General features: G+C 47.2%; 1 protein-coding gene across 1 annotated transcript; it reads left to right on the forward strand.

Moving 5' to 3' along the window:
- The first annotated feature begins 5,243 nt into the window (after positions 1 to 5,243).
- On the forward strand, positions 5,244 to 24,959 carry LOC121433630 (palmitoyltransferase ZDHHC11-like). Its single transcript, XM_041632100.1, has 8 exons — positions 5,244 to 5,522; positions 13,063 to 13,241; positions 13,979 to 14,080; positions 16,120 to 16,244; positions 16,865 to 17,020; positions 18,098 to 18,207; positions 20,621 to 20,661; positions 24,869 to 24,959. The coding sequence occupies exons 1-8, from the start codon at positions 5,244 to 5,246 to the stop codon at positions 24,957 to 24,959; spliced, it is 1,083 nt and encodes a 360-aa protein (XP_041488034.1).

Genomic DNA, 24,959 nt, shown 5'->3' on the forward strand with positions numbered 1-24,959 from the left:
CATAAGACAGAAACTTTTGTCTCATCTTCTCTGGCATGTAGCAGCCTGAGGAAGATGGTGGTGTGTCTGTGCTGCCATGTCCACAGAAGAGGCCCAACAGCACCAAGTGATGCCCTCTAAGTTCTGAGAAGTGACAATAGAACACGAGAGTGTTGGTCTCTTCTGAGCCCCAGAGACCGAGTGTGTTTATGATCAATCATAGTCATTCTACATGAGTCCTGAACAGCTGTCCTGCAGTTCTCAAAGGGGAGCCTGCAGAACAGGCCTTCAGGTAGCTTCTATTTTCTGTTTGGTCACTTGAGGATGGAGATGTCTCCCTGACAAATAATGAACCACCCCACATTTTAGAATGAAGTAAATGCCCACAAATGTTTCAGACCCATAAAATGTTTCAAAACTACACATGTATTTGCTAAGTACCTGTTTGTATTTGCAAAATACACGAACATAGGTCCCAATAAAGAGATGCCAAAGGTGGTGACTCTGTGGTCATCTTGTCTGCTGTGATGGTGGGGACACCTTTTGTGTCCTGTAGACCAGCTAGACATCCTGCTCCTTTTCGGGAATAGAAGAGCAAAGAAAACCCCACCTGCACAGGCCAGCTGCAGATGGAAGTTGAGTTTCTAGGGGAGACGGGCTGTGACTGGAAGGGTATAGCAGGTGGCATTCCTGGCATGAGCAAGCAGCTGGAAGCAACAGTGGTCTATGGGAGTCCTTGAGATTTGCCAGTCATTAGCGAAGGACAGATCATCTCACATCTGGATAAAGCATTAGTTAAGTGGTAGCTGAGTCTAGTCTGCGCCAGGAGCAGGACTTGTTAAAGTCTGCCTGCTTCCTAGGACCAATATGTCTTGTCTTGAGACTGCCACCTCTCTGTTCAGGCTAACTTACTCTGGGCCAGTGCCCCCACTGGGAGGGAGACTGGAAAGGTTGGTTCTGGTCTGTAGCATCATGTGACGGGCTGTGCCACTCCAGTCTTTAGGCTCCCAGGCCTAGGCAACCTTAGAGGAACAGAGCTTCTCTTCAGGGCCTCTTTCTCACTGGTACACTACACATGTCCAAGGTGGCCTCCACGTAGTGAGCTAGAATGGGAACCTGGGCTAGCAAAGGGCATCTGTACTGCACGCTGGAGGTCCATGTCCTATGGTCCTCACCGTGGCAGTATTACTATACAGGAGCCTTGGGAGATGCTGAGGTACAGGGTAGGCATTCAACCACCCTTTCAGAGGAAAGGAAGAAAAACAATTCAGTGTCTTCACTGTTGAAAGACATTTTATCTTTAATTTGGTGAAGTTAACAGCATAAATCTAAACCACTTACCATTTAAATCATATAACTCATTTGGTAGATTTATTTTTTATGCAGCCACTACTGACATTAAGTTTCAGAGCATTTCCAGCACCCTACAAATGAACTCCGTGCTCATTGAGGTCATCAGCTCATTCTCTGGATTCGCCAGTTCTGGGTATTCCACAATAGTGGGGTCTCGTATTTGCCTTCACTGTGTATCTTGGAGTCCAACCTTAGGTGACCTCTCCTTACCTGATACTGCAGCTTGGCCACTGCTCAGTCCTGGGTACTGGAGAGGCCCTGGAAGCCAGACATTCCTGGCCAAACTCAAAACTCATCATAACAGCTGACTAAGTAGGATATGGGGCGAATCTTCAACCTCACTGGCTGGATGTCACCCATAGGCTTGCGTCTCACTCCTGGGAACCACCACCATCTCAGGAAAGGAAAAGGTCAGATCAAGATGTAAGATAGCTGAAACTCCCTTTGCATCTCTTTTAGATTGGAATGTGTATGTATAGCACAGATCAAATGGGAGGTGTGTGTATAGATAGTGTGTGCAAGTAAAGGTATGTGTTGTGTGATGTCTCACCCTTGGCCTTTTGAGGGGCCCACCACCAGTTCCCAAATAAATCACACAGAGACTTATTCTTATGAATGTCTGGCCTTGGCTTGTTTCTTACCTGCTTTTCTTAAGTTATCCCGACCATCTTACCCTCTGGGCTTTTTCCTTTTTTACTTCTGTGTATCTCATCTTCACTCTGACTCCACGACTGGCTGGGTAGCTATGTGGTTGGCCCCTGACGCCCTCCTCTCCTTGTTCTGTTGCTGTGCCTCATTCTTTTATCCTCTCTGCCCACCAGCCCCACCTGCCCTTGCTTTGCCTCTCTATGGACCATTCATCTATTAGGACCATCAGGCGTTTTAGACAGATAAAGAATCACAGCTTCCCAGTTAATCAAATGCAACATAAACAAAAGTAACACACCTGAAAATACCATTCCCCAACATTATGTATATTTATGTGTATATGCAGGTAGAGATAAGAACTGGCATGTTTCTGGTGAAGATTACACCAACGAAGGTATGTACCACTGTACATGCAGATGAGGGTGTGAATGTGAAGTGTATGTACAGATGTGGGAGTGTGCAGGTGAGCAGTGTGCAAATGGGCTGTGTAGATGTGGGTTGTAGCGGTGAAGATACGCAGTCAGGTGTATGTACACAGCAATTTTCTCCAAATCTTCAGAAGGAAAGAAGAGTTAAACAACATTGGCACCACCTTTTGCTCTAACATGAGGGCCAGGCACTGCAGGCCATAGTGAATACTGGCCAGACTTTGGGCTCAGCAGTAGGCAGCAGTTTTCATTGAGAATGAGGAAGATTTTACCAAAACTTCTCATTTCCAGCCCTGCAGAGAGGTCCTGAATACAGGAATAGATCCTGAGAGCCACACAGAGATGATGTGAGGAGAGATGCATTTTGGGAGGCTTACTGTCACCCTTGCGAGTTTAGTACCACATGTAGGAGCAAGGAGCTCCCCAGTAACCTAGCCCCAGACTGTCCAAGGCAGAGATTATGAATCCCACCATAGCAGACTGGCCTTCCCTCCAGTCGTCCCCCCCATCATGTTCTCAGCCCACTCTACCCAGAGTCTTCAGTACTTTCTAGTCCCTTAATAGCATGCTTTCCATACACTGGACGGTGGCCTCAGGCAAGAACCCTGGTCCATGTGGACATTGGCAGCAGAGCCAGGCGCAGCAGCCTTCAACCACCACCAACATCCTGCCTGCAAGTGGCTTTCTGGGGGTGCTGCATACCACCATAGGGGCTGCTGTGGATGGAAAGGGTTTATTCTGTCCATCCTGACTCAGTTCCGGGGCTGCATCAGCAGCCGGTCCATGCTGGGAGCATCCATATCATTTTAGGAGTCCACGAATAGGAGCTAAACATTTCTTAATCTAAAATATGAGACACTGAGGGAAAAGACTTAAGTAGCATTGTATTTGGAAATTCTCAGAAGAGCCTGGGGCTTCAACTCACCACTCAGAGTCCATAGTCTAAGAAACACCACTGGGCTGTCCAGACCCATGGCCACCAGAGAGTAGCCTGTCAGGAATAGTCAGGCTCAGAGTTTTGTGTTTCTCCATGAGGTATGTGCCCCTTAGCTTCTACAGCAAAAATGGTGGGGATCAAGTGTAAAGAAGTTGGAATTGGAGGGACATGTCAGAGAGGCCCACACACAAGCTGATGGCCTTCATTAAGAGATTACAATAGTTGCCAAAACTCAGGACCATGTAAAACCAATTCAGATGTGGGTGGTGAGGCTGGGCTCTGCCTTCAGAGTCCCACCCATGTGAATCAGCTAGCCCCACTCCCACCTAACTATGCTACCTGTTTGTCTCCCACCTCGGTTCTGTCTTCCAGTCAACAGCAGGTAGTCTCCTTGGTTGCAGGGGCTGTGGCTTTATGAGCTTTGGAACCTTCCTTTGTGAGATGTTCTATATCTGCTTTGTACATGGGAAGTTCCTCCCGCTGTTTAATTCAGCACTGAGCATAAGTGTTTGACCTTAGCTGCTCAACCTGACGATGAGAGAGGTGAGGAGGCAGAGTAAGACATTGGCCACAGGCAGTGGGTTTCACCTCATAACTCCCCGGGCCAGGGAGACCCCAGCTATCATGTGACCTTTTTGGTTTCTTGGAGCTGGTAGGGTTTCTGTCTGATGAACCTCTCCATGGAGACATACAATGAGATAGACAAGACTGGGAAGGCTCCTCCCAAGAAATGAGGGTACTGATAGGAAATCATGAGCAGGATGGGTGGATAACAGCGGTGTTGGACAGATCAAAGAGAAATATGGGAGGAACCTAAGGCCAAAGAAAAGGAGATAATTCATGACTGTGAGTAACCCATGCAGAAAGCTCTGGAAATGTTGGCAAGAGCGGCGTCAGTAGCTACGGCATAGTCCACACTGAAATCTACAGTGAAGGTGGGGGGTATAGAAGCAAGAGACCTGAGTTAAAATAGTCACAGATGCTAGAAACTCCCAGTACCACTGATTCTTGGATCTGAAACCACAGCTCACCAGTGCCTACAGCTCACAGCTCACTAAGGCTGCAGACACCCTTAGCCTTCAGATTTCGAGAGGATCAATTACACTCTTATGAAAGCGGTGAATGAAGGGACTCCAGCTCAGAGGGTGGAGCGTGGCTCTGAGGTAGGTAAGCAGGAGTGTTGGCAAGAGCCACAGGCAGAATACGGACCGATACCCGCAGAGGAGACAGCATGGGCATGCCAGGTAGGAAGAGGAGTGCAGGGTCCTAAGAACTGAGTGGTGCATATGTTCTACAGGTGGTGTGCAGCTTTGTGTGGTGCGTATGGTGCAAGAATGTTCTCACACTGCAACAATAAAGTTGAACTTTGGGGCTGTTAGGAAGATGATGCCTCATCTTGTTGGCTCACCGCCAGGGCCCTTTCCTGTGAAATCAGTCTACTGTGTTTTTCCCCTTGTCCCAGGCCCCTCCCTAAGTGATGTCCTTCATAGCAGCCCCCTTCTAGGAGGGAACACACTGACAGGTAAGGTTCTAGGGGAATGAATGGATGGACTTGGGTTCTTCAATAGGATAGGCTCAGTGTTGTTCTCTATGTATTTTCTGGTATTTGCCACTTGAACATTCAGGACAGAATTGTGTCAAGGAGAGAGGTGATGCTCTATCAGGTCTGGCCCAACCAGGGGTCTATTCATGGACAGCTGTGCCCACAGAGGTGGGATAGACATATCACACTATTTTGTGTGCCCACTATTTTGGGTTCTACAAACCTACCTGTCAGGACAAGGATCTCCTGCCAAGCCTAGTCAGCTATACCAACCTGCCACATAGATATCAGCCTTTGGCCCAGGTCCTGATGACCTCCCCGACAGTGACAAGTGGTATTGCAGGCCACTCATTCTATGCCCAGGGACAGACCGCGCTGTGCCCTTTCTATCTCTCAGATAAACATCTGTGGTGTGAGCCGGAACCGAGTCCTCCCAGAAGCCCAGGCCAACAATGTGAAGAAGATCGTACCACGCCCTTTATCCAGGGTGAATGGCTGGTCACCGCCCCTCCACTCCTTCCAGGCAATATCCTGGACCACCTCTCTGGTCATTTTCGTTGCTGCCTTTGGGATCTTCATCCCCTTTCTGCCAAGGAGCTGGAAATACGCTGCCTATGTTGTATCCTTTGTGCTAGTGGGGCGGGGCCCTGGGCTGCCTATCTCTTGGAGGTGGAGGGACTTCTGAATGTCCTCAAGAGAACTGGCCCTGAACCCCATCACACCTATGCAATGGGCTCTGTCTCTGCCTAGACCACTTGTTTCTTTGGCTCTGAAGTCAGTCCTGTGACTCCACTTTGCCCAGGGAAGGGGCTCTTGTTACTGTGAACGTGGAATATGCTAGGTACAAGGTAACAGTGGAGGTCCTGGCAGTGGTGACTCCGGTCATATTATCTTTCTTACAGCGCACAGAGAAGACCCTCTCTGATGACTCACAGAGTAGCTAGATCCATAAGAAAAGACTTCAGAAGCATTTGCTTGACTGCCTCCAACCCTCATCCTGCCAATGTGCTTGTATATCCCTACAAAGACTAGCCCTAAGGCATAGAAAGGCCTTTAGAGATGGTTCCACGGGGCAGTAGGGAAACTTATGTCAATGTTTTCTTTATGGTGTATATCAGGGTGGGCACCTGGAATCTAGCATCACACTTAGCCTCTGATCAGAGAAATCAGGTCCTGAGGCATGGGTCCACATTAGAGCCAGTGCCAAGCTGCTGCAAAGTGGACCTGTGCCCAGAAAATTACATCCACAAACCACAGATGATCCCTGGATACCATCTTAGGGTGAACATAATCTGGCTATAGGTTCTATGGGGCACATTGCTTTGGCTGACGTTCTGCAGGTCCTGGAGTCGGGAGGGCCAGGCATGTCTGAGTAGTGGTTAGAAGTAGGCAGTGCAGTGCACAAGACTGAGTGACCCTATTTTCTTTATTACTTTAGTGAGTGCTGGGGATTGAGCCCAAAGCACTCACTGTACCACAGTGCGTGGTTGCAGCACCCTGAAACTTCCCACAGTACGGCACCTCTTGGCCTTTGGTTGAAGAATCTGGGGCAGAATATCTCCCAGTGTAGCTGTGGCTGCTTCTTTTCTTCTCGGGGGTATTTGTGGGAAGGCTCTTGATAATGAGTCCAATGTAACAGGTAAAGAGTTATTCAGGTTTTCTCTTTCATCTCATGTTCGTTTTAGTAAGTTATATTCATGAAATTTGAGCATTCCTTCTAAAATGGCAAATTTCTTGAATAAAGTTATTCACAATATTTCCTACATTTTTCATTTCATCTCTGAAGGATACAAATTATTTTGCATAGGATTTTCTGTGTAGCCAAGTCTGGTCATGAACTTGTGATCCTCCAGACTCAACCCCAAGTGTTAGAATTAGATGTGTACCCCACTACTACATCTGGCTTCAGGACATATAGTAGCATGTCTCCTTTGATTTCCTTTCCTTTCATTCCTTCCTCCCTCCCTCTCTCCGGGCCTCCCTCCTTCCTTCCTTCCTGTCCTCCCTCCCTCCCTCCCTCCCTCCCTCCCTTTACTTCATTCCTTTCTTCCCCTCCCACTATTTCTTTTCACCTGAAATTGGTTTCTCGTGCAGTGTAGGCTCACTGTGCGCTCCCACACTCCCTGCCCCAGCCTCTCAAATGCTGGGCTTGCAGGTGTGCACCAGTACCTGACTTTCTAGTAGAGAATCACCTTTACAATTTATTACTTTTCCCTACTCTTGGCCTCTTTTTCTCTTTAATTTTTCAGCTTTATTTTTATTATTTCTTCTTTTAACTAACTTCAAGATTACTGTGATGATCTTTTTCTATCATCTTTAAGTGGAATTGTAGGTCACTGGCTGCCTCACCAGAGTCTTAGAGTTCAATCTCTGGGTCATGTAAAAGCCTTATGCTACTATGCTTTCCCTGAAAGGTTGGACCCTGTGCTGTCTAATTTTTATGTCAATTTGACAGAGTCATTTCGGGAGAGGGAAGCTTGATTGAGAGAATGCCTCTCTAGTACTGGCCCCTAGGCAAGCCTGTGGGTCATTTTCTTGATTGACAATTGATGTGGGAGAGCCCAGCTTACTGTGGGCAATGCCTTCCCTGGACCAGGTAGTCATGAATGGTATAAAACAGCAAGCTGAGCAAGCTGTAGTAAGACAGTAAGCAGTGTGCTTTCGTGGTTTCTGCTTCAGTTCCTTCTTCCAGGTTTCTGTCCTGCTCGAGTTCCTGCCCTGACTTCCTTCAGTGACGGACTATTACCTGGAAGTGTACAATGAAATAAACCATTTCTTCCCCAAGTTGCTTTTGGTCATGATGTTTTTATCACAGTAATAGAAATCATAACTAAGACAGGCCCCATTTCCTGTTCTCCTGGAGTAGAAGGTTAGCTGACCATGCAGTCTTTTAGTGGTTGGAGACTTATTTTTAGGGAGAAACTAATGATGATATTGGCAGGTACCCTGTAAGTATACACACTTCCTGGCAGCATGCACCCCTGGGAACACATATCCTGGAACACACATCATGGGCATACATACTTGGATACTTAGAGAACACACATCACAGGCATACGTGTATCCTGGGCTCATGTGTTTGTGTATGTGTGCACACACTCACACACACACCTCAGGTGTAAACATCCTGCATACATATATCTCAGGCACACATGCATCCTGGGCTCATGTGTTTGTGTATGTGTGCACACACTCACACACACACTCACACACACACACACGCGCGCGCGCACACACACACACCTCAGGTGTAAACATCTTGCATACATATATCTCAGGCACACATGCTTCCTGGGAAGACTTTCTCCACTCTGTACATGCATCCTGAGTACACATATGCCAGGCACATACACACACATCCCAGATACACATACCCTGGGCATATGTACATCCCGAACACACTTGTATCCTCAGCAGAACCCCACCCCCCAGCAATGCACCCTGAATATGCACACATCCCAGGCACATCCCTCCCAGACGTGTGAATTCTGGACACACTCTTACTCAGTCCATCTTGGGGAGATATGATGAGAATGGCCTGTAGGTATCAACTATGGTAGAGTAAATAGCTTCAGATCCCTGTCTGCTCCAAGAGGAGCCTTTGCTAAAGCCCAGGCTCTATTCAGGCACCAAGATAGAATGGGCATTTGAGCCAAGCAGGACTAAATCATGAAGAAGTGCCTTTGAGGGAGGGGACAGAAAGGTGTAGGTGCTCGAGTCATGCCCTTCAAACACATAGCACTCCACCAGCCATGTTCCCTTCTTCTTATCAGTGTGACAGGTGCCAACTCTCAGTGGTGGCCCACCTCGCTATACCTAGCATGTATCCCATAAATTCTGCTCTACCCTCCTTGGTCCCCCAGAATCTCCAGACCTTGTTGTTGGCCTATGAGCCTCTATTTTGTCCTGAAACCCAGACCCTCTGTCTTCCAATAGCATCTGTCTTGGGTAGTCCCCAGGTCTGAAGAGTTGAAAAGCAATGCTAGTTGTTCCTGTGTGCCCTTCAGTGTAGCCTGTGAGCCTCCTGGGCCCCTGACCATAATGAGGGATAAGAGATGATACTGAAGTCATCAGACGCATAACTCAACCCCCTGCTTCTGTCCATGCAACACAAGGCAGGGCATCCTTACTAGATGTCGTTATCATGGGTGGAAAACAGGCAACAATTCAGCAATTTCTAATTTTCTAAATGTCCTTTATAAGAGAGTTTAAAACCCAGAATCTAGACAGCTCTGAGTCTTGAACATGAGGATGCAGCCTCTTTGTCTCTTTAGTGGAGCTTGGCAGCTGCCAGTCTGAACTTGGCTAAGCATGTCTGAGATATCAGGTGACCTGTGGCCTGTCAGGTTGACAGGTGTTGGCACAACACTCTGTCATTAGGGTGGAGTACCCGTGGGGGCACAGCAACAGACAGTGTTGAATCTCCTGATCGGCCACTGAACTTGCCTGCCTATGCCCTAGAAAGGAGGGTTTCCCTTCCTACCCGCCACCTTACCTTCCATCTTGTTTCCTCTGTCTTGTATCTTGTATTTTGTATCCATCGGTTCTGTGGGGTAATGTGTGAGACCAAGACTGTCTTAACAGAGCTCCTCAGGGTGTCTTAGGCAAGAGATGATGTTTTCCTCTTAGTTTTGGGGGTAGCAGTCTGAAATGAAAGTGACACAGGGTGACGGTGTCCTGAAAGACCTGGAGGGTACCATGTCACCTGGTCCTTGGCCTGTGGTGCTGTCTTCTCCCTGTGTTCACCCGTCTTCTGTCCTGGCAATCCAGTCTGTTGTGTTTCCCATGAAATGTTTGTGTGTGTGTGTGTGTGTGTGTGTGTGTGTGTGTGTGTGTGTGTGTGATGCTTGCCCCGTAGCATGTGTGTGGAGTTCAGAGGACAAATTTCAGGAATCAGTCCTCTCCTTCTACCATAGGATCCAGGCTGTCAGGCTCACATAGAAATCTCTTTCAGCTACTGAGCCACGGTGTCAGCCTACAGTCCCCATTTTTATAAGGTCTGTGATCACAGTGGATCAGATTGTCCCCACTGTTCCCATTTACCTGGTTGGTGATACCTATTTTGCAAGTGAGACTTGCCAGTTTTGGTGTCAGGACATGGGTATATTAGGAGGTATGCTCTGCCTCAATCACTGCCTGCCTTCTTATTTGTATCCCTGTTTGATCCTGCATCTGTGTTTACTGCAGTGGGCTGAACTGCTTTGCTATTATGTGTCCCATTCCTCCTGCATACCCAAATGCCTGGCTTCCATTCCTTCCCTGAGCTACCCACTCGGTAGCTCAGCCCCCAGCCAGTGTCCAGAGAAGTTGCAGCCCCAGGAGCTTTCTTGATTTTTATATCAGGCTATTATCTCTGGAACCCTTTTACTAACCTGTCCCCAGCCTGGCTGCACCGGGGTCACGCTCAAACCAGCAGTACTTAGTGCTAGTTTATAGCCACTAGAGGGCGCCAACATCATTTGGCACCTTCTAGGCACCATGAGGGGCTGGGAAATGAGGGGCTGGGTTAGGGGAAGAACAAGGGTTTTCTGTGGAGGGGACCTGAGGAAACTAGAGGCAGAAAAGAAAAAGCCTGAATATCCTTCTTGTGGTGCAGAAGAGAAAGGGATGGCCATTCTGGGGACCCATGAGGGTCCTGTAGCTAGTGGGACTCCTACCTTGTTGACAAGGGAACAGATAAACAGCTTAGACAGTAGGGTTTGCTGTGCAGCATCAAAATCTAACCATAGATATCTGTTTCAGAGTCCTGGGTTTGTTATAAATGTGCACTAGGCGTGGGGGCGTCGAGCAGGGTGTCTTAGGCTGCTGTGTAGCTCAACCACAGAATTTGCCCTAGAGGAATCATGAGCCAAGACAGTACCAGAATGTTGGCTTCTCCTAGGCCTCCCCTCTTCCTGCGGAAACAGGACAAGGGAGAGGTCACTAGTTCGAGGAGACTGAGGAGGGTGGTGTCCTGAGCTGGCGCCCTTCCTTTGTTTGTTTACTAAACACAGATTGTTGCTAGGGAATGTTCCAGCCAGCTGTGGTTCTCATAGGCTCCCACATGGAAAGTTCCAGAGGGAGTTGGAGGGAGGCCTCCATGGAGTATGCCTCACCCTGCTTTCACGTTTAGCCATCCACTGAGACAAGACTTACGTGAAATCAGGGGCAGATCCTGAAGATTTTTCTTCTGGGCTCCCTTGGGAATGTCACCTTGGTGTGTGGTAGGGAGTGGCCAGCCAGGTCATTTGGAGCACGATTCTTGTGGGTGACAGAAATATCCCTGAATGGTACAGAATTTGCTGGCACAGTGTTCATGGACAAGCTGTGTGCAGGAAAATGTGATAAAAAGATGTGTTGCAACTTCTTTCCTAGGAGAGCTCCATGTCCTAGAGGGACAGGGGACGGTTGTGTCTGAGATCCGAGTTCCCAAGGGACTGGAGACTTTTTATGCCATATTGGTGCTTTTAGGGTGTCCTCCTGGTACTCCACACGAAGGCTGAGTACTGACTGCGTGGCAGGTCCAGGTTCAAGGGAACCTGGCTGTACCCTGAGAACTACTTTGCAACTATAGCCTCCCTATGATCAGCCTGTGCCCCAGGAACCTTCAACAGTGGGACTTACATATGTGATCAGAGTATGGATACTGTGATTTAGAGACTACATGAGGGTATCACAGGGCATAGTCATGGAGGGCTTCTCGTTTGTTCTTCAAAAGTCCTCTTGGGCTTCCTACCTGCCCACTGGTTTCCTTTAGTACAGGTCTACTGTAGTGTTACAGGGAAAGAGCCAATACCCAAGCAGTGTGAGACTTCCTGTATTGTTGGCCCTCACCCATCAACGTCCCTGGCTCTGAACATGCTCCCCACTCCTCATCACCACGAGGGCAGCACATCAGCCCTCCTCAATTCGGCTTCCAAGGGTGGGATCAACCGCTGGCCCATGCTCTTGATCATGGTAGTATCAACAACTGAGTGACCCTGTGCCTAGTCTCACTGTCCTATACTATAGCTACAATCTGTTCTGCAATAGACCAATGCCCCAACGCTATGGGGGCAGGGTGGCCATAGGAAGGGCTTTGGGTATCTGTCTCGCCTCCCTGGCAGGCCATATGTGAGTTCACTGGGGCTCAGATGGAACTTTTCTGTTGCCGCATGTACCGCCCAGCCACTTTTGCCACACACTCACCCAGCCCTGCACCAGCTTCTGCTCTGTCCTCCTGGAATACAGCTTTCTGTCTTTCTCACAGTCACTTCTCTGTGCACTGAACCTGCTTTCCAGTCCTGTGCCCATACCCAGAAATCTGGGCACTGGACAGCTCATGCTGGAAGATGGGTGAGCAAGACAGGATCTGTCCAGGGTTTGGGTTACTCTCTGGGCCTCTCACAGGCCTATCTTACCTCATTGATTTTTTTTGAAACCTTCATTGGAGTTCTTTTAGGTCTATGGTTTTATGTCTATGTTGTCTATGCTTATGGCCTTTGTCTTGTCTGGACACAAGGTAGCCTGACTACTGGCACAAGCTTAGGCTGTAGTATAGGGAACCCTGTTGGCTTCCACTGGAGATACTGTAAATGCTGGCTCACCAGGAAGGCAGAACAACAGAGTAGAGCCCTTTTGTATATTATCCTAGAGACAGGAGGAGGGATGGAGGAGACAAAGACCTTCTCCTCCTGGTCACGTAGGCTCAGATGAACAAAGCCCAAAGGTACTTGAGAGTCTGGTGGCCCAGAAAGTTCTAACTCAGGCTGAGGTTGGGGAGTACCCTCTGACTGCTGCCTAGCCTTCATGTTTCTGGTTAACATAATTTTCTACTATGCTGTGGCCCACAGTAACTCTACTACCAATGTGATCGCCTTTCCTACATGGGCTGGTATGACCTGGTCCCAGTTATACCCTAGGCATCTCCCACCTATGAAACACTCACCACCAGGTAAACCACTTTGAGCCTCTGAAGCTATCATTCCAAGCTCTTCCTTGTACCTGCTCACATAAGGCATTTCAGGGCTTGTGCACACTGTGGCCAGTAGTTGACTGGCTTGGCTGGGTCTCTGAAGAGAGTGTCTCTATAGGATCTGATCTCAGGTGCTGCAGATAGCAATGACTAGGAGTTCCAGGGTCTTTCCTCAGTCCCTGGGAGACACCTTACATCATGTCAGCCAAGCCCAGGGCTGTGTGTTCCTTGACAGCCCCAGCTGATGGGTGGGTTGTCCTTGTTCCACCTCATCGTGCACTTGGTCGCAACTACCATTGATCCAGCTGACACCAATGTCCGACACAAAAAGGACTACTCGGAGCCTGTGCCGACCTTCGACCGGTCCAAACACGCACACGTGATCCAGAACCAGTACTGCAACCTGTGTGAGGTTACTGTGTGAGTGGAGTCTCTGCTGAGCAGTGGGGCAGGGTCACTTTTAGAAGTCTGGGTGGAGAGGACTGCTGCCTGTGACCCCATAGTTGACCAGCTGATCCTGCTGCTGTTGGGCACTGGCCCTTTGTGGCACCCCATGTGTTCACAGCCCACACCCCTCCAGGAAGCCACACTATACCGCCCTACCCTATAGACCTGGAATCCTGCCTTCCAGTTCCCAGTGCTTCTTTCCCTTGGAATGAAGAGCTGCAATCTAAGGTCCAGCTATGTTATTCTCAGATTCTCTTGTACACAGAGACCCTTATTTGTGGTGGTCGTGGTTGGGGGGCAAATGTGCCACTTTCTTATGGTTTTCTGATAAACCTCACATTCCCAACTGGGAAGAAGGGAGGGCAGTTTCAGCTGATCCTGGTGGGATCCAAGGTCTCCAGGACCCGAGGAGGGCAACACACTGAGTTGGCTACAGGAAGGCACTGTAGATACTGGGGGAGGTACCAACAGCCTTTCAGGCTCCCATCTAGCAAACAAACCTACTTATAGGCATGTCCAGGGTCCACCTTCCAAGAGCAGTGCCTGTGGGCACAGGCTCACCTCACTCCCAAGATGACCTTGTCTTTCCTACAGACTTCCAACCCCCTTCTGACTTCAACTAGAGGACCCACCCTCCATTTTATGGTAGGCATTCAGTTCCCGTGGTTCATTTGGGACCAGCAGGCTGTTTCTCCCGATTTCTCTCCCAGGAGCAAGAAAGCCAAGCATTGCAGCTCCTGCAACAAATGTGTCTCTGGCTTCGACCACCACTGCAAATGGCTGAACAACTGCGTGGGCAGCAGAAACTACGGGTGAGGCACTCTCGGGGTCAAAGGTGCCACCTGGGGAGGGGATCTGTGGTCTGGGATTCATAGAAATCAGTGACAGGCGAACAAGCGGAGGGGGCCATCAGGACGGGAACAGCAGAGGGGGAACGGGTGACCTTTAGGTCATGACTCTGTTTCCAGCTATGGCAGAAGTTAATTAGTGCCCATTTGCTGCTGGTTCTGATATGTGTTGGTGGGGCTGTTCCTGAATGTGTGGAACAAGATCACACTCACAAAGCTCACCACGAACAGTGAGTCACAGCCTGGCTGAGCCTTCTAAGCGTCCCGATTCAGGCCTATCTACCTTCTCAATGCCATGGCCACTAGCCCAAGAGCAATGGCTAGTCTCTTGAGCACAGGAGTGAGCATCTAGGCCACCCTAAGGCATTGCCTTGGTCATGAGTGCAGAATCCAGAGAGCTATTGGGCACCAGGTCAGGACAGTACTGGTCAAACCTCCCAATGCTGTGAGTGATTCCTTAATACAGTTTCTCATGTAGTGGTGGCCCCAACCATAAAATTATTTTTGTTGCTACTTTATAACTATGATTTTGTTACTGTTATAAATCATAATGTGAATAGTTTTGGAGAGAGGTTTGCCAAAGGGGTCTCTACCCCAGGTTGAGAACCACTGGTCTGGGAGTCCTGAAGATGAGCAGGATATAGTAGCTCCTTACCCCCAAACCCCATGCCTTGCTGTGCTTTGACAATACATTGGGCTGTGAGGGCTCTGCCATCCATCCAGGGAGGTGCCTGGGGCCACAGATGTAAGTTTTGCTCCTTCCTGATTGAGCTGGAAAAATGCAGCCACGGTTACTAGGCATTGCAGTGTGGCCTGTTGGTGATGTGTTACCATGGTTCTGGCAGTGACTAGATAAGCCAGGAGACCCTTGACCACAGTCCCTTTGAGTGACTCACACTGACTTATGGAGAATCATGAGGTTCTTCAACTAACCAGATGCTTCTGGGAAGACAACTTGGAATAGGTAAGGGTGTGGCCTGGCCATGAGTTGGGAGAGGGCAGAAGAAGGCACACCTGATTGGGCATTGAGACATAGCCTCTGTGTAGTGAAATTGGGGTCGGGGAAGAGCAGAGGGTGATGGGTACCATCTTCACTAGGTACCCCTGATCCTTACATCTTCACTTTTGTCTTCTTATTCTCCAGGGCCTAAGAAAGCATGGGGGGCAATGACACTTAAAAAAATTGAATTTTTTATTTTTATTCCATGTATGCGGCGGATGTTTTGCCTGCATGTTATGTCTGGGCTCCTCTTGGCCTCAGAGGCCAAAAGAGGGCATCATATCCCCTTGGAACTGGAGTTACAAACAGTAACCATATAGGTGCTAACAACTGAACCCTGGTGCGCAGTCAGTACTCTTAACTGATACGACTGAACCATATATCTAGCTCTGCAATAGCATTTTGTTATAATTTGGCCTCAGAGTTGAACAGAAGCCCTGAAAGAAAGTCCCATGTGTCACAGCCTTAATAAACAGGAAGCCAAATCGGTCTTTCAGAATGGGGTGCAATAAAGGCTGGAGGAGGTCAGTCCAGTGCATGGGAAGGCAGTGAAGAAAGAGGAGTAGGAAAAGGAGGAGGAGGAGGAGGAGAAGAAAGGCTGTGATTCGTGAATGGCCATGGTTAGAGCACGGTGGCTGCTGGAAGAGGTTCTGTCTGCTTAGGTGATAGTCTCCCATCTTAGGGATTAACTTTCCCCATCGTACAGCAATGATATTCTTATCCAGATTGCAGGATGGAAGGACATGAGGACTCAGGCAGAAGGCTGTAGGGAATGTGAGACACAATCAGTAAAGTCAGAAGTGAGCATCTGCCTAGGGTATGTGAAAGACGTGGCAGAAGGAACATAAAAATATAGAAGACACGAGTAGAGTTTGGGCTCTGTGCTTCCTTGAGGTCACCCGCACGAGACCTGTGTGTTGACCTCATGTGTTTGGCTGGGGGTTAGTCTTTCCAGACTTCCCACTTGCTCATCTCAGGGCAGGATCCCACTCCTCTCACGCAGGTTCTTCTTCTGCTCTGTGGCCTCAGCGGCAGTTGGCGTGCTTATCGTGATGGTTATCTTGCTGTACGTCTTCATCCAGTACTTTGTCAACCCCGACGAGCTTCGCACAGACCCTCTGTATAAAGGTACCCTTCTGATGCTCAGGAACTGTTTCCACCTGGTTCTCACGTGCCAAGTGTTAGACTTCCCAGCCTCACCCTCCATGTTCCTTCACTCTTTAGTGAGCTCCTCTGAGACCTAACATCCAAAGATTAGAGTAAGGTATACTTGGACTCCTCTGTCCCTTCAGTCAGTCTTGACACTAGACAGTGGATGCTTTAGCAGGGTTGGGCGGAGAAGGCAGGAGCCTGTCTTGTAGGACACAACTACTTGTAGAGAAGAACAGCAGACAGTGGGGCTGTTAAGTTGAGCAACAGACTCTGAGGGGAAGTTCAGAGAGTCTGTGATTAAATAGGTCCAGAAGCACAAGCCCATGGCACAAATCTCTGAAATAAGAGGGACTGGCTCTACCCTCCAGTATTGAGGAACTTCTCTCTAATCATCGTCTTGAATTCATAAAGTGGAGATCATAGAGCCAGCCACAGTGGGTGGGATCCTGGGACCCGCAGTAGAGCAGGGGATATACAAGGTGAAAGCACATCCCTTGGCTGGCTGTCCTCACTTGCCCTCTGTCCCTCTGCTTACCTGAGCACAGGTGCTGCAGTTTGGGCAGGTGTGAGATGGACATGTCTCTCTGTCTTCATAGAAATCAGCGCTGAGAACATATGGCTGCTGTTCCTCCCACTGTGGCCTGTGCCTGTGAAGACCCCTGTAGTCCTGTTCATCCTAGTGGTGGTGTTCCTGCTAGCCACTGCCAGCTTTGTGCTGCTCGGGCACCTGCTCATTTTCCACTTCTACCTGAGTAAGTACCCACTCCAGAGTTCCCTCATCTTGAGGGAGCCAACGTCTTGGGGAGCCTGGTCACCCTAAAGGATCTACATCGACATTGCTCAGCTTGGATGTGCTCATAAGGTGGTCTGAGTGTCATTTACATAACCCTTGGAAAGAAGGACTGTTTTAATTAGAAGGAATTAGCAAGTGCTGGCCCACAGGCTTACTCTACATAGGTGCTAGAAGCTGGCTTACAACTGGCTGGGCCTAGGGAAATTCATCACTCAATGCAAAGTCAAGTTCTGGAGGACCTCTGAGGTTGGGGCAGGCTACCCCGTCTGCTACTTGAGCTACAGATAGGGTCATCGGGTGGTCCTGCAGCTCCTCAGAAATGCTTGTAAACCATCTGCTCATGTGTGTTGGTTTTGAAAATTCACACCCCTCCCTAAGAAGCACAGGCCCGGAATAGGCATTTACAGCTCTTTCCTCAAAAAAAAAAAAAAAAAAAAAAATCTGGTCTTCTTGCAGTAACTCAGATTGCTTCTGCTAGATATGGTTGTCAAAGTCTCAGGTAGCCCTGTGTTCTCTGAGGCAGAGCATCTAGGGTGAGGTGATTGCACTGGGTGGGGGGAAGCAGGCAAAGGGTGGGTAGGCAGCTGACAAGGTCAGTTCAGGGATCCAGTATTCCTTCCAGTAGAATTTCAATCGCCCTGAATATGAAGGGCTTCCAGGACCCTTGGACAGACTAGTCTTTCCTGAGCCTGGCCTCCGGAAGCCATCCTAGGAAGGTCTGGAGTTGTCTATCATGAGGCAAAGCAGGGGACCCCTGAGAGGTGCCACAGCTCAGCTCCTCCGGGCCACCCTACCTCTGAGCTTAATTAGAGGTTTGCCTTGGGCAACAGGAAATAGTCAGGTCCTGTCAGTCATAAAATGTACAGATCATAGCTTGTCTGGTCTGACATACCTGGTCCTCCTCCTGGTCTTGGGACATGCAAAGCGAGGCAGTCACTCCCTGGCAAGGTTGATTGCACACTGCATATGGGGTGCTGTGTGACATTGTGCATGGCTGCTGGATGACCCTGCCCTTTCCTGCCCCTTCCCTTTGCAGTTGCCAAGAACCTGAGCACATTTGACTACATGATGCAGCCCCGATTCCAGAGGAATTCACACTCAGAAAAGAAAGAGCTACCTCTACGGAAAAAGGGGAACCTTTCCCAGGTGTGCTTGTTCTTCTGTGTCATGCTCATGGAAGGGCCGAGACCAATGTGTGGGTGTACCCTATACAAGGATCCCAGCATTGTCCTGAGTTTCACTGTTGATACTGTCCTGACTCACTGGAGGTGTGTGGTGTGTAGAGTGTCTGTGTACATATGGTGCTTAGTGTATAATGTATATGTACATGTGTGCTCGTGTATGGTATCTGTTTCTATGTGGTATGTAATATACGTAGCGCATGGTCTAAGTGTAGTTTGGTTGTGTCAATTATGACGTGCATGTCTATGCATGGTATATAATGTATATATGTTATGTGTGTAATATGTGATGTATGTGTATGGTGTGTGATGTTTTTGTGTAGTGTGTTATGTGGCATATAGTACATTATGTGGTATGTCTATATGTTGTATGTGAGGCATCTGTGTCGTATGTGGTATGTCTGTGTCTATGAGTTGTGTTTGTGTGACATGTGATGTGTATAGTATGTGGTATGCCTGTGTGATGTGTGGGGTGTATGGTATGTGAGGTGTTGGTAAATTTGTATGGTATGTCTATATGGTGTATAGTGTGTGAGGTATTGGTATGTTTGTGTGATGTGTCTAGTGCCTGGTGTGTAGTGTGACTGTGAAGTGTATTATGTGTTTGTGTGGTATGTCTGTATGGTGTGTGGTGCAGTATCTCTGACTCAGTCACACTCCAGGTCAGGCTTCATTCTCAGCAGTAGTTACCCAACACAAATCAGACTTAATTTGCGTGTGTGTGTCTTCTGATTTTATTTAGTTTTTAAGAGAGAGAAAGAACATGAAGTTGAAGGGAATCTGAGAGGAGCTGGGAAAGAGGAAAATTTTGATCAAAATATATTGTATGAAATTCTCAATTAAAAAGAGAAGAGGAGGAGGAAGAAGAAAGTAGTTGCGCATAAACTCAGCTCACAGAGGAGGGAGTAACCTATTGGGCGACACCAGGATTAACTTGATATTAAATCCAGAAATATCAGCACAAGAGAAGCTTATAGTGAGCCAAAGATATTCTGTAAATACAAGCGAAATTCTTAAAACATTATCAGACCAAAACATATGGTAAAGGAACACATAGGATTGGCTGTATGCCAAGAGTAAGTGATGCATATTCTAGTGATGCATCTGTTTAACACCTGTAAATCAATTATTGTAATAAAAATACTGTTAGAATAAGGGTCAAGAACATTTTAATTATATCAGCCCATACAGAAGATACATATGGACTCTGTTAAAACACTATTTCCGGTTTAAAAAAATACCTACAGCCTGAGAATAAAATAAAAACCATGAAGAGCTCGTTAGTCTGTGGCTTTGATGGTGAAAAAGTGACCTCCTCCTCCCCCCAGCTGGGAACAGACAAGGGTGTCCATTCTCACCACCTTGGACAACAGTGCAATGCTGGCTTAAGGCACACAGTGGCCAGCAGGAAACTGTTTATAGACAACATAATCCTTAAAAATGTGTAAACTAGCACCTTAACTGCTTTTCAACAGCCTTATACCAGATGAATGGAATAAAGGCACAGAATTATACCTTTCGTTTCTGATCAGCTTGTGTTGAACAAAGATAGCAAGGTTAACTCGGGAGAAGCGTGGCTTCCCTCGATGGCCCTGAGCTGAATATACCCAAGACTGAAAAGCTTTATGAATTTTTCTTTATCTCTGCAGAAAATTCAAAGCCAACTATAGGTCTAAGTTTGAAAATCAAATTATAAATTTCTAAAGAAAGCAAGGTCTTTGTGATGCTGAACTCAGCAATTACTGCTAACACAACAGTGGCATCAATGTCTAGATAAATGATACAGTGGTAATTTATGAAATATAAAATTTTATTTTTGAGAATTGTCATTAAGAAGATGAAATGCAAGCCATTGTCAAGATGTTTCTAAACAACACACATACCAAATGTACTAACAGCTTTCTAATGAAATGGCCCTAAATCTGATCAAATCCTTATTATGGCAAGGAAGCCCGTGGAAAATGGTAGACATCGTTTGATAAGACCATGATAAAATACACGCCCACCCACCAGCTAACCTCCACCACAATGTCTGACAGTACCAGTGTTAGTGACAAGGCAGAGGGACCAGAAAGCTCTTCCCATGGAAAAGAAGGTGAAATGGGAATATAGACTCACCAGTGGTGAAAACAGTAAACGGTCCCCAGAAAACTGCATAAATACTACCACCTGGCCAGCTGCCAGGACCTCTCCCACCCAGCCATGGGGAAAAGAAAACATAAAAATGGTTCTAAGGAAGAGTGCTGTCTAAGGAAGGGACCTTCTCAGGTGCTGTCGCTCGAAACTGAAGATAGATAGGGTCTAGTTGTGAGCTGCAGGCAGGAAGCCCACCATAAGTAGCTTCTTGTCTCACTTGTACGTTTTCATTTTCTCTGTAGGAAAAGAGTAGTAACTTGAACTGGTCTCAATGCTCACCGAGGTGAGTGTTAGCTTTATTATTATTATTATTTTAATTTCATTTTACATTACATCCACCATTCTCCCACCCCTCCTCCTGTTTCCCACACCTTCTCCCCAGCCCAAACCCCATCTACTCCTCCCAGTGGGTAAGGGTTCCCATGGGAAGTCAACAAAGTCTGACACATTAAGTTGGGGCATGACCAAACGCGACCCCCCCCCCCCCCCGCTTCTGCGTTAAGGTTAAACGGCTATAACCTCTTAGCTCAAAGGGCTTTAGAAAATAGTTTATTTGTGATGTGAAGTTTGAAATGATGGAATGGCACAGTATAAAGTGCAGTTGTTCCCCTTAGCTTACTGACATTCCTAGCTGTTTATGTAGCTGTACACACTGAGAAATCTCCTTAGCAGTTGTACGAATGCATAAAATAAGGCTGCCGCTTCTCTTTGTGTGCGTGTGCACGTGTGTGGAGGCCAAAGGTTGACGTCTTCCTTGGCTGCTTTCTGTTTTATTTTTTGAGACCCAGAATCTCTGTTTCTATCTTTGTCTCTCTACTTCCCCCAGCCCCACCCCACCAGATGCTTTCTGACTTAGCTAGATTGGCAGGCTGGTGAACTCCAGGAATCTTTCACCTCTGCTCCCCCAGTGCTTGGATGACAGTCATGTGTTGCCACATCCAGCTTTTTACATGGGTGCTAGGAATGAAATTCATACCCTTTTGTTTGCAGGGCAATAGCTTTGCCTGCTGAGCTGTTTCCCCAGCTCTGTTTGTTTATTTTCTACATCCATGTATAGCCATGTGGGCAGATGTGTACCTATCAGTCTCTAACAGTGTTTGGTTTAGATTTTAAGATCTTGAGAGTCAGAGCTTGTCATTCAATTCAATCTTGAGTCAAGGATATATTGAATAAGTATGCTCCCTAGTGACAGATAGTTCTGCCTGAAAGCAAGGCCCATGCCACAGAATGGCAAGTCAGAAGTCGACCCTAACACAGAGGGTAGACGCACATTTCATAGTGTTCTCTGTTCCCATGAATTTTTTGTATAGCCAAGAAAAACTGTAACAGAGGCATGGTTACACACACTAACTGACTGTTCCACCTCGGTTTTCTGTTGTGCGTTCCTTATCACACCCTAAGCACAAATGCATGTGTACTTTGAGGAGTTATCATACAAAGTCCTTTTCAGCTTTATGAATGGTGCATTTTTACTATCTCATTTCTGTTACCTCATTTCTAGGGTCTATTAGTACAAATTAAAGGAAAAAATAGACATTCACTGAAGCCTCCTCAGATAGACACACATATGCATACCCCTATCCAGCCCTCAGTCATGGTCCCCCAGCCAGGATACTGCAGGTTACCATGTCTACTGAGCAGGCTACAATCAGCTACTCTGGGTCCTCACAGGTTAGTGGCCTGCACAGGGCAGCCTTAGATCTGCATTGTGGCTTCTTTAGCTGCTTCCCTGCAGCCCAAACCTCAGGGGACTCTGTCATGAGCACAGGAGGCTAGTCTTCTGAGCAGAAAGCCATGACCTCTCCATGAAAGGTACCAAGAGATGGCAGGGCAGAGGCAGGAGATGAAAGAGAGAATCTCTACTCATGTCTGGTGGAGAGAGGATACATTCTCCATGATTCTCTGAGGATCATCAGTAGATACTCTCATTTCCTTAATGAAAAGCTGGTGCTTGTCCGAAGAGGAATAGTGAAGACCCCAGTGGCCCGTCTCTGCAGGGTGAGGAATAGGCTGGCCCTGTGGCCCCTCTCCGCCCTCTGTGCCCAGGAAGCTTATACCTTACAGAAGCTTTCCATGCACCCCTTTCCTCTCTGCAGTTCAGGGTCAGAGGCACTGAAGGGCCTAAAAACATAGTGGAAGGTTCACACTTCATTCATGCAAATACTGAGAGTTGCTTTAGTTTTTTTTTCATCTATTGGTCAGTGAGGACAGCTTATTTTGAAAAAAAAACCCACAAAATCATTTTCTCTTAAAGAACTAATATTTTGGTCTAAATTGGCTTTCTTTGAAACTTGATTGGCAGTATTGTTGTGTAACCAAATAATTGTGAATGTTGGTTTGAAATGCTGTCTAATCTTTTAAGCAGACTTCCAGACTGTTCTCTCTCTCTCTCTCTCTCTCTCTCTCTCTCTCTCTCCTCTTCCTGAAAGGCTAGCAAAACCTAACTGTGGCCATGACTATAGCTCCACTCCAAACCCCAAACCACTTCATTTTGTTTCTGATTACCAAATAGATGTATATTATAGAAAAATTTTGGAAATTGCAGAATTTTATAAATAAAACTAATTTCCTCGCTCAAGTCTCCTGCCTACCAGGAGCCACGGCTGGCATTTCCAAGGTCCTTCTTTGAGTTCTTCTTCATCAGATTTCTCAGTCTAATTTCTCTGTTAAATTAGACTGAAATCATACATCTCACTCTTGGAGCCCACTTTTTAAAGTCTACACATATTTTCAACATTGTTCAAAGAAGAACCATGATTTTAGGAATACAAAAAACTTCATCTTTGGGATATACACATGCATCGTATCTGAAATACTATTTTTACTTTATAGTATTTTTTTCCAGCATGATGATGAATTAGCCTTGTATTGGAAAGGTCAGTGTATGTGCATGTGACAGAACACAGGGCATAGTCACAACTCTCAAAGTGTAATGGTCAGTATAATCCTACCTGTCCTTCTTTAGTGCCACATCCAGCATGGCTCCAGGGACTTGCACCTAACTGGGGTGGTGAAGTAATGAAGAAAAGACAAGCACAGGCAGGTGTACAGACAGAAAACTGGCATCAGATGGTCTGGGCTCTCTTCTGGAGAAACCACAGCACCCCAGAAGCTCGGCATGTTTATTACACAGAGCTAAACAAAAAGCTGGAGTTATTGCATACAACTAGTTAAGGAGACATAGTTATTACATACAGATAATAAAGGAGCAGAGTTTATGATATACAGTTGGATCAAGGGGACAGGTTTAGCTTATCTCAGTAGGCACAGTCTCTATAAGGGACAGTCTTCAGGCCATAAACATCCAGGAGGGAAAAAGTTATAGTGGGCATATTTGCACCTGGCCTCTGAACCTCACCCCAGGGAGAAGACTTTACTGTTCCTCTATGGGTCTGAGGCTCTGGGGTTGACATGGTTGGCTTGTGTCAAACACATATTCACCAGGACATGACACAGTCAGGGCTTGCTCGAGTTCCTATACTTTCAGTTACAGGAACTGTTTCTATGACAACCTAGCCATGGATGTAGATAACAAGCACACTGGTCTGCTTTGGCCCATCACAGACCAGAGAGCATGGCTATTGTCTTAGCCCTGTGTGGCACTGCACCAGTCACAAGCACAAGTGCCCATGGGATACAGGTATCAATTATAGCTATTGGTTAGTGGAGTACTCTGGCCCCAATTTCACAGAGAACTTTACCCAATGGTTGGTAGACCATTCATTTATTGGGACTATTTCCTCTGGCATTGGTTGTGAAATATTCCATGAAATAGATGGAATAATAGAGTTAGGAAGCAAACAGAAACAGAGACTGAGAGTTCACATAGGAAGAATGTTCTTGTTTTGATTTTGAAGGCGTTCTGGTCAGCTGCCTCCTTCCAGGTGGTTTGAATTGGTTTTCCCGTGCTGCAGAAGACATTAGCACAGACTCATTGTCTCCACACACAGCTGGGCTCTCCAGTGTCTCACTGGCAGCATTGCCTCTTATCGGTCAGCACTACCCAGAGGGGTTGAGGAAGAGTCTGGCTAAGAGCATTCAGGAAGCTTCTGGAATGCTTTCACCCTCAACACTGTCGGTAGCATGGCTAGCCCTTCCCTTCTCTTATGTTGAGTCTCTGTGTTCTTCTACCTTCCTATGCTTTAAGGTGATTACATCAGAGCTCCCTGGATACTCCAGATCACCTCTTAATAAGCTTTCTGGATCTGCTACAAGAAACTTCCATGAATTGGAGATGTTGGGGGTGTATGCACGTGTGAACTTTTATCCATTTGCAAAGACTGATGATTACTTGGGAAAATAGAGGTCTGACCCAGGGCCCAAGTCATATGAGGATGCACTTTCTGTATCAAAGTGAGGGTCCATCACACTAGAATCCAGTTATAGTTTCCCATTGGGTAGTACACATGGCCCTAAAACACTGGTATGCAATTCTTCAGCCTCAATTACGGGGTCTCCCTCACGCTGATGTGCCTGCCTTTCCTCTTCAGGATGGAGTCCCGGAAGTTCCTGTTGTCTGCTCTTCCACCGAAGTCAAATACGGGTTTCATAGCTCCAGCTCCAAAGACTCCTCCACAGTAA

This window comes from Microtus oregoni, unplaced genomic scaffold, assembly GCF_018167655.1.
Source record: "Microtus oregoni isolate MIOR12 unplaced genomic scaffold, Mior012 000040F_ref0000088, whole genome shotgun sequence".
In the NCBI taxonomy this organism is placed as follows: Eukaryota; Metazoa; Chordata; class Mammalia; order Rodentia; family Cricetidae; genus Microtus; species Microtus oregoni.